The 9,679-nt window shown below is 41.2% G+C and overlaps 1 protein-coding gene and 1 long non-coding RNA gene across 3 annotated transcripts in view; both read right to left on the minus strand.

Moving 5' to 3' along the window:
* LOC122525724 (histone-lysine N-methyltransferase Suv4-20-like) overlaps window positions 1-4,286 on the minus strand; it is a 73,743-nt gene extending 69,457 nt beyond the window's left edge. Inside the window, exon 1 of the mRNA XM_043648651.1 lies at window positions 3,841-4,286. Within this exon, the coding sequence (XP_043504586.1) occupies window positions 3,841-4,183 (343 nt within the window). The 5' untranslated portion in view covers window positions 4,184-4,286. The remainder of the gene's footprint in view (window positions 1-3,840) is intronic.
* A 1,183-nt stretch (window positions 4,287-5,469) lies between these two features.
* LOC122525361 lies at window positions 5,470-9,311 on the minus strand. Of its 2 annotated transcripts, none has more exons than XR_006305767.1 (2): window positions 9,153-9,311; window positions 5,470-5,860 (listed from the first exon to the last, which is right to left on the minus strand). It is a non-coding gene; the product is annotated as an uncharacterized LOC122525361 (long non-coding RNA). The 2 variants fall into 2 exon arrangements; XR_006305766.1 differs by lacking the exon at window positions 9,153-9,311 and adding an exon at window positions 8,240-8,368.
* Between the last annotated feature and the right edge of the window lie 368 nt (window positions 9,312-9,679).

Below are 9,679 nucleotides of genomic sequence, written 5' to 3' on the forward strand. Positions count from 1 at the left end.
GAGAGAGAGAGAAGGAAAAGGAACGAATGAACGAACGAGTTGCCTGTTGAGAGGAAGCGAGCGAGAGAGAGGGCAAGGAGTAACGAAAGGACGTTAACCCTTTTCTTGTTTCTCTTCTGCCCGTTAACCCTTTTCTTGTTTCTCTTCTGCCCATCCCTTCGTTTCTCCTCATCCGCAGGAGAGCTCCTTTGCACCGAAGAGTCTCTCTCTCATTCTCTTACAACTTTACTTGGTTTTTCCATCTCTCCTCTCTCTCTCTCTCTCTCTCTCTCTCTTATTCTTTCTCTTTCTTTCGTTGACTCTTACTAGGTACAAGCATACTCCTCTTCCTCCTCCTCCTCCTCCTTCTCCTTTTCCTCCTCTCTCGTACCACTGCACGACCCTTTTACCAAAGGGGAGAACAAAAATCACGAATCTTGGATGAAGCATTCGACGAAAACGAGAAAAAGAAATGATTGTAATTGGTTGTGTGTCATTGTTTTTGTTTTGTCTTCTCGTTTATTACATTGAATGAAAAATTTGGATAATAATTTTATTGAATTTGAAATAATCGTAAGGGGATTATTATATACGGTATCGAGAAGTAAAACGAAATCATTTGGATTAGATTAATGGTACGGCCTGGTACTTTTTTTTATGGGACTCGTTAGATATTTTATCTTGAAAAATTCTTGATACAATGTGCTTAAAATGAATAGATAATTTGAAAATAAAATTATTCGATTTACATATACTTACACGTATATTTTGTAATTATTATAGTTATTATAGAAAAGAAAGATTATTGGATGATAAAGTACGAAATAAAGATGAAACTGAAGATTACTTATCAGTTAAATCAGCTAGTAACTCTAACCGTTCCGGTTTAATAGAAGGTTATAATTAAACGATTAGGAAGAACTTTAACATTGTAACAAAATATATGACAGATAAAATATGAAAGCTTGTAAAGAAGTTTATTCTCGAGTATAACTCGTTTGATTTCCTTCTATAATAAGAAATATACAAAAGAAAAATTACACTCAAATCGAATGGAAAAGATGATCGAGTGATGCGTAATCTAAGATGAGATTACAGATCATTTGCCAAGTCAGAGAAACAACTCGTTTCTATCTAATCAATTTGATTTAATCAGGGGTATAATTAGACAATTAGAAAAAAAAAAAGAAAAGAAAAAAGAAAAAGCTCGATCCTGTAATAACTTATTATTGTGCACGATTATAAGATCAAACCAATACGATAACTTACAAACAAGTTCGTTCCCACGAGTAAATCGTTTGATTGCATTACGAAACGAGGATTACACGGAACCTTGATCGAATGAAAAAAAGAAAGAAATGTAATTAGATGGTATCCTAATCAAAACGAAATGAAAGATTACTCGTCGGTCGAATGATCAGCACGTATCTGATCAATCCAATGAAAAAAAAACTTTAAACATTATTATAATATGAACGAGGTATTTTTTGTATTTCGTTACGATTACAATAAGATCATTCGAATACGTAAAATAATTTTGAACATATTCGTCGTATCTTCTGGTGAGATAATTGAGGAAAATACTCAAAACCTTGACTACCAAATAAGATTAAGTAACAAAGATTATTTAATGATACGTAATCGAAATGAATATATTAGAAATTACTTGTCAGTTAAGCTTAAATCTTTCTTTTCCTTCTTTTTCTAGAGCAACGAAAATAAGACAGCCGAGTTACGGAATGCCTGGCCGGTTAGTCAGAGTGCATTTAGTCATTCCTCTTATACTGAGTACCCGGTATCGCATGCTCACCGAGAACTCACCGTTGGTAACTGTCCAGATCGCGAATTAGCTAGCGAAAAAAGCCGCCTGCGAAGAAACCGCACACGGAAATAAACGCATCAACCGATCAAACTTTGTCCTACCTTACGTTCTAGATCATGGGTTTGGAAAACCTATAAGTACGGAAGCTGATTTCGGATTTGAAAGATTTTCTTTCAAATCAAAATTTATTGTATTCGTCACAGGACCCTTAAAAACCCTCCCTGCTTAAAAACCCCTCCCCTGCTTCTACCCCTACTCTCCTAAAGAAATGTTTATTATGCATTGGTACCATAAAAAATTAGGTATGTATGGAAAACACCGTTAAAACATATAATTTTCGCGAAACTTGCGATAGATACAGATTGACAATAACGATAAGAAAAATGTCGAAATTACAAAGTTTCGTACGGTGATATACGAGTTGGAAGAAATTTTTATTGCAATTTTAATTCGAGTTATTTTTCAAGAAAATTTGCATTAACTCGTTACCTTGAGTTGAAGATAATCAAATTGAAGAAGTTCGAGAGACAAATTGGATTCGATTGTTGAACAATGTACGAAAATAATATAATATAATCGGCTGATTATTCATACTCAAAGTCACGAACTGCAGTTACAGCAGCGTGCACGCGTGCACGTAGTACGCGTGCACAAATGCATGTGCGCGTGCTCGTGCAAGCGTAATCGAAAACACGCGAGAAGGATACACCGAGATGCACGAGATGCACGAGATGCGTTTACGCATCGTTGCATTCGTCTCCCTTTTTTCGTCCAACGACCCCTCTTTTCACTTTTGCCGCCCTTTTCTCGTGACATTTCCAAAGCACACGCGGTTAGGGCATTTTTTCTATTATTATAATTTATTATTGACGTTTGATCGAATTATACCATTAAGAATTAGGATTTTCAAACTATATCTTGAATTGGAAATAATATCTATCGGGTGGTTCGAAAAGTTCGCGCTGATATATAGAAAATATATTATTAAATGTATTATAAAAGAAATATAGAAAAAGGGTGGTTTTTGAATTGAATTTTAAAACCGGCACATACCATTCGAATAATATTATAGAAAATAATATATATATATATATATATAAATATTTACGTAAGTAATTATTTATACAAAGAAATAGATAGATAAAAAAACAGAGAAAGAAAGAAGGTTCCCGAGGGACCTGTAAGTTTTTATTAAAGTAATCACACTCACTTAGTTGCCAACCAACAAATCCGCACTCATTTAGTTGTCAATCCAATATATATATATGTATATATATATATATGTTTTGGTAAAAACATTTAAGTAAAATTTAATGAGATCCGGAAATTTAGTGTCGATCAGTCGTAAAACAGTAGGATGGCGACATAGATACCTTAACTTCTTAAATTTAGCTTAATAGTCGATTATACGAGTTTCGTGTTCCTCAAAAAATATTACCGAACTACAAAATTCCCGTGTTTTATGGAGCCTATGTATATCGGAAATAACGCGAAGAAAATTTATACGAATACCAGAACGCTCTGTCACTCTTTGGTGGCACGCGTTCAACTTATTTTTATATTTCGAGTTATACGAAATAAACGGCCGTTCGAGAGGAAGACCACATGTTTCGTGCTAGTTTAGATTACTTTTAACTCGATTATTATGGAACGTCGAGAGAAAAAAAAATGAAAAAAAGAAAAGGAAAAGCAAAAAAAAAAAGGTACGCCGATAAAATGCCACAAAGTTTTTCCCCGTTGAAAAATAATTACAATTTGTATAAGAAAAAAAAAAAGAAAAATAAATAAACGATAAAACTTGTGGCCAGAGAGATCGTAAGAAGTAAGTACCTAATAATAATTAGCAACATTTTTGTGATATTATAAAATAATTGGAAAAAGATAAATAAAATAACCTGCGTGAGAGAAAAAAAAAAAAGAACAAAAAAGAACATTATAATTCGTGGCGAAACGTTGCTGCATTAGAATTCTAATCAAATCGATAGATGAGTTATGTAAATTAGCTATAAGAAAGAGAGGGGGTGGGGGGTTTGACTCACGTGCTTCCATAGAGTTATCCCGAGTGGGTGGTGGTAACTGCGTGGTGGATAGGACCGTCGTCGTCCCGGTGCTCGTCGAGGATGAGGAGGACGACGACGGCGAGGAGTCGATGACCTTGACCTCCTCGCGTAACGTCTGCTCGTCCTTGCCCAGTTCTCCAACTTCCTCTTCTTCTTCTTCTTCCTCTTCCTCTTCCTCTTCCTCTTCTTCCTCTTCTTCTTCCTCTTCCTCTTCTTCTCCTTCCCCTTTCCCCTCTCCTTCTCCAGAGCTCGGCCGTTTCGCTATCTGATGATTTTCCGCTCCCGGCAGCTCCTCATCTCCAGGATACGAACTCGCTGACATCGGCTCGGTGACTGTTATCGTCGTCGTGGTGCTAAGCTTGACGACACCACCACCACCACCACCACCACCACCACCACTACCACTAGTAGCAGCACCACCACCAACAACACCAACAACACCACTACTATTACTACTACTACTATTGCTACTACTGCTGCTACTACTACTATTACTACTACTACTACTATTACTACTACTATTACTACTACTACCACCACCACCGGCAGAAGCAACGGTAGCACCGAGTACGAGTAGTTGCTCGGTACCACTTTTACCACCCTCTTTATCTTCTTCTTCTTCTTTTTCTTCTTCTTCTTGTTCCCTATGACCTCCCCTTTCTTCTTCGTCGTCCTTCGTCCTACCGAGAAGACGAGCTGCCAGGACTCTAGTCCTCCTCCTCTTCCTCCTCCTCCTCTTCTTCCTTGTTCTCGTCTTAGTCCTCGTTCTATTCGTTGTAACCGTCGCCGTTGCCGTAGCGGTAGCCGTTGCCGTAGCCGACGCCGTCGTTGTAGTCGTTATAGTCGTTGTCGTAGTCGTCGTTGTTGTAATAGTAGTCGTTGTCGTAATCGTAATCGTAGTAGTAATCGTCGTTGTAATCGTTTTAGTCGTCGTCCTCTTCGTGCTCCTTACGATAGCTGTTTTTGTATTTTTAATAATCGAGTCGTCGTCTTCGCTTCCATCGACCGTAAACGACGAAAATATCGATCTTCGTTTCTCGTGACACCAACACCACCACCACCACCACCTCCACCACCACCGCTGCCGCTGCGGCTGCCGATCGATCGATGGATGATCCAACAGTAGAATCGATCTTATGCAGCGGAATTTGATCGAAAGAGGATGAGAAGTTGCGGAAGAGGGTAGAGCTAGAGGTAGAGGAAGAGGAAGAGGAAGAGGAGCTGGAGCTGTAGCTGAAAATGGAGCAAGGGGGGAAGAAGAAGAGGAAGAAGAAGAAGATGGATTCGTGGGGGGTGGCCGGTGATCGGACGACAGCAACCCTCCTACCGTGGCCGTCGTCGTACGATCGCCCTGAAGAGCGACGACGAGAAGAAACAGGAGCAAACCCACTCCCGCCCCCGTGGTGGCCCACGCGAGCCTCTCTATTCACCACCCTCACCACCCGCACCCACACCCACACCCACACCACCACCACCACCACCACTGACAACAATCCCTCGCGATTTACATCCAAAGCTCGACTCTCTTCCTCCTTATCCCTCCTCCACCTCCTCCTTCTCCTCCTCCTCCTTCTTCTTCTCCTCTTCTTCTTCTTCTTCTTCTTCTTATTTCAATTTCTCTTTCCGAGGAGTTCGTTGTCCCAACAAAAACTGGCATTTGTCTAACATCCACAGCCGTTATCCAAATAATTGGGTCCTTCTTTGGTCTTTCTGATAATTAAACAAACCATCGAGTCTCTTTCCGCCATCATCGCGAATTACGACATTCGATCGATCGGAGAACAATCGTACGATGATGATGACGATGATGATGTTGATGATGATGATGATACTTGAGAAACTCGAAAGATCCTCTACTAGCTTGCATCCTTTTCCGTTTCCTCTTCCTTCGTATTTTCTTCTTCTCGTACCTCGTTGATCGCTATCGCCAATTTTTCTGTCCGATAGCTCGCGAAGTGATACACGATTCCTTTGGAATATGCATTTACTGTTGTATGACCTAAAACAGGAAATATATTGATTGTCTCTTTTTTGTTAATTTTAATGGTATTTCTCTTTAATTTCTCTCTCTTTCTATTTCTCTCTCTTTCTCTTTCTTTCCTCTGTGTTAACATAAAAACATATAAGAAAAAACTGGGACTAATTTATATTACATTTCACAACGGTTATTAATGATGTTTATTAGCTCGAACCATTAGCTTTATTTTTCCACGTAAACAATCTTATGGATTCCACGGGATTTATCTCTCTCTCTCTCTCTCTCTTTCTAATATTCCTCGTGGTCTCCATATCTCTCTCTCTCTCTCTCACACGTTCGCAAGAGCGAATACTCGCGTAATAAATTTAGATTCTACCGTGTAAAAGAGAAAGAGAAAGAGAAAGAGAGAGAGAGAGACAACGGGGTGAGAGGAGGGGTGTGGGTTACGCGAGGTCCATGCCTTCCTTCCGAAATTTGTTTACTACACGGAGACACGAGGAACGGCTCTAAGTATAGACGACTCGCAGGGAACGTGAAAGCATGAAAAACCTATTTTTATAAACTGTACGCACGCACGCACTCGCATACTCACGCACACGTGCGCTCGCGCGCGCTCGTGCACGAGGAGAGAAACATTGTTGCGTTGAATCCGTCGTTATAGTTGTGAACTACTACATATATATATGTGTATGTGTGAGAATGAGAATAAGAAGGAGTTAGAGTGGTAGGGAAAGAAAGACCCGGGTCCGTTTTCATCGAGTAGCCAGCCAATTCTCTGTTAATGCAAAAACCGTGTACCACTGCATTGCCTAGCAGGAAGTCCAATTTTTGTCGAGAGTGAAAACGCGAGTAGTCGATCTAGAGTCGACGATAACGAAGAGAGAACACGTTCATTTCCCCACTAACTTCTTCTTCTTCTTCTTCTGCTTCTTCTTCTTCTTCTTCTTCCTACACGTAAACTGTGCAGAGAAAATAATCCTTTTATTTATAATATATGGCAACAGACATTGAGAGAAAGACCTATTAATACGACCAATACCAAATGGAATAAGAAGAAAACTTTGAACATAAGGTTATTATTATTCCTTTGGGTTTCCCTTAACCAATTATCGAGCTCTAACGATTTTTTAACTACACCACACTACTACTACTACTACTATTATGTACTACTATTATTATTGCACGTGGTTATGTCTCTTGGTGACGTCGAAGATGATTTTTCTTCGAGGTGAAGTGTCGAGGAAAGAGGATACCTACGGGGGAAAAGAAAGGTGGGAGTGAGGAGGAGGAGAAGGGCCAACAAAGGGCTCGTCGATTGTTTCGAGTCGCGCGTGACAGGACTCTCAAGGAAGGTGGTGGTGGTGGTGGTGGTGGTGATGGTGACTCTGACGTTCGTTCGTTCGTTCGTTCGTTCGTTCGTTCCTTCGCGGAAAACAAACGGAAAGGAAGAGAAAGAATAAGAAAGTAAGTTAAACGATAGAAAGAGAAAATATAAGTATACGTGTGCGTGCCGGCGAGCGGGAATTCGCTGTTTTCACGGGGAAAAATGTTTGCGGCACGCGCGCGCTGACGTTCTATTTTCGAATGAAACGCGCGATCAGGGGACAAGAACGGAGCAAAGTGGAGGAAGGGGAAGAGGGAGGAAGAGAAAGAGAACGAACAAGACGCTGAGGGTTTCGCGTACGAGGAAGAGTGAGAAAGGAGAAGAGGAACGAACGGAGTTCCTAGAGATTGAGAGAGATAGACAAACTGACTGAATGCATCTTGGCGGAAGAGGGACAGACCTATGGAAGAAACACTCTACCAACCAACCAACCAACCAACCAACCAAGTAAGCAAGAGAAAGAGACAGAGAGAAAGAGAGAGAAAGAGTTGAACATTAAAGGGAGATGAATAGAGTGCGTAATGCGTGTGCACAAGCGCGCAACTCAAGAGAGAAAGAGAGAGAGAGAGAGAGTGATAGAAACACGAGGGGAAAGAAAAAGAGATAGAAAGAAACACCGGACCTAGCCTGGTGGATATCGAAGAAGAACTCTGACTTGTCTCGCGTTAGGCGGCCATGCTGGGTCTCCCTCGCGTTCCGAGAAAACGTTCCGAGAAAAGAAGCGTTGTCTCTTTCTGTTCGACGAACGAACGAACGAACGAACGAACAGGCAAACCAAAAACTAAGGCTTGAACTACTTAACGCGAGAGAAATTTGCAAACAAGTTCTCTCTCTTTCCTTTCTCTAGCTATGGAAGAACCACCATGAATCTCTGTTACTTCAGTGAGAAATAAAAAGGGAATAAAATGTAAGATGTTTATTGTGAGCATGCAAGCGAGGAGCGAATAAATAAATAAATAAATAAATAAATAAAAATGAAAGTAAGAAAGAAAGAAAGAAAGAAGAGGTAGACGCACCGTGTTGACCAGCACGCGTCCGTTGCTTGATGTGCTGCGAGGGAGGGGGTGGTTCTCCTCACACGTGTGTATGTGTGTATGTGTATGCGTGCGCGCGTGTCTCTGCGTATATATATAAATAAATATATATATATATACTGGAATGGTGCGCAGGGCGACGATGATAAACAACAACGAACACACAACGAGAACTACGACGACGGTGACGACGACGACGACAACGATAATGATAATTATGATGATGATGATGATGATGATCACGATGCGATGATGGACGATGAATAATAACGATGATAATAATAACGAAGATGATGACGACGTTGACAACGATGACGTCCACACCAACGTGAACAACCTTCGTGTTTTCGAGACCGAAAGGGAAAAAAATCCGAGATCAATTGTAAAAAGAGAAAGATAAAAAAAGGATGTCTCGCGTACGATTCACTGCGTCCATGTATTACACCTATACATATTTAATATATACATATGTTTGTAGTATATATCGTGAGGAGCGTTCCACGCTGCGTTCGTGCGTACGTACGTAAGTATATAAGTAAGTAAGTAAGTAAGTAAGTAAGTAAGCAAGTAAGTAAGTAAGACAACAAAAAGGCACACCAACGGGGCCACGATAATATTACTTCAGCTATCGAAAGAGAAAGAAGAGACGCGATAAAAGGAGGAAGTTTTGCTCGTTTCTCCCTCCCTCCCTCCCTGCCACCCTCTCTTCGATATAAAAACAGAGAGAGAGAGAGAGAGAGAGAGAAGAAAGAAAGAAAGAAAGAAAGAGGAGAGCGAGGGACGAAGGGAATGACGGGGGAAGGGTAGAAGGGAGGGAGGGAGGGAGGGCGGGAGAAAGAGAAAGAGAGAGAGAGAAAGAGAAAAACACGGAGAGAGAAACCCGGGGCTTCCGTACGAGCGAACGAAGCGAAGGATCCACGGAGCAAGCGGTGCTGCCTATCGGATGGCACTGCGTTCAGCGCCGCGGTGTGCGACTCTCCTCGGCCTTCCTCGTATCTCCCCGTCTCTTCCCGTATTTATTCGGAAACGTTCGTACGTTTTCGCCCCCGTTCGTTACCTCCGACAAGGATCTGCAACAGAAAAGGGGAGAGTCACGCAGAAAAAGGGTGAGCAAGAGAGACGTTAATAGGGAACACACTCGGAGGAGGAGAAACTACCTCTCTCTCTCTCTCTCTTTCTCTCACTCCGATACCTATTCTCTCTTCTGTTCTCTCGTCTCTTCTTCTTCTCTCTTCTCTCTTCTCTCTTCTCTTTCCATTCCTTCCCATCATCTTCTTCTTCTTCTTCTTCTTCCTCCATGCTATACTCTCTCTCTACGTTTCAACCTCCTCATCCACGTCTCCCTTTGCCTCTCTCAACGACGACGACGACGACGACGACGACGACGACGACGATGGTGAAACCGGTTGACTGACTTCCTGG

The sequence above is a fragment of the Polistes fuscatus genome, unplaced genomic scaffold (genome assembly GCF_010416935.1).
Source record: "Polistes fuscatus isolate 324 unplaced genomic scaffold, CU_Pfus_HIC Scaffold9, whole genome shotgun sequence".
Lineage (NCBI taxonomy): Eukaryota > Metazoa > Arthropoda > Insecta > Hymenoptera > Vespidae > Polistes > Polistes fuscatus.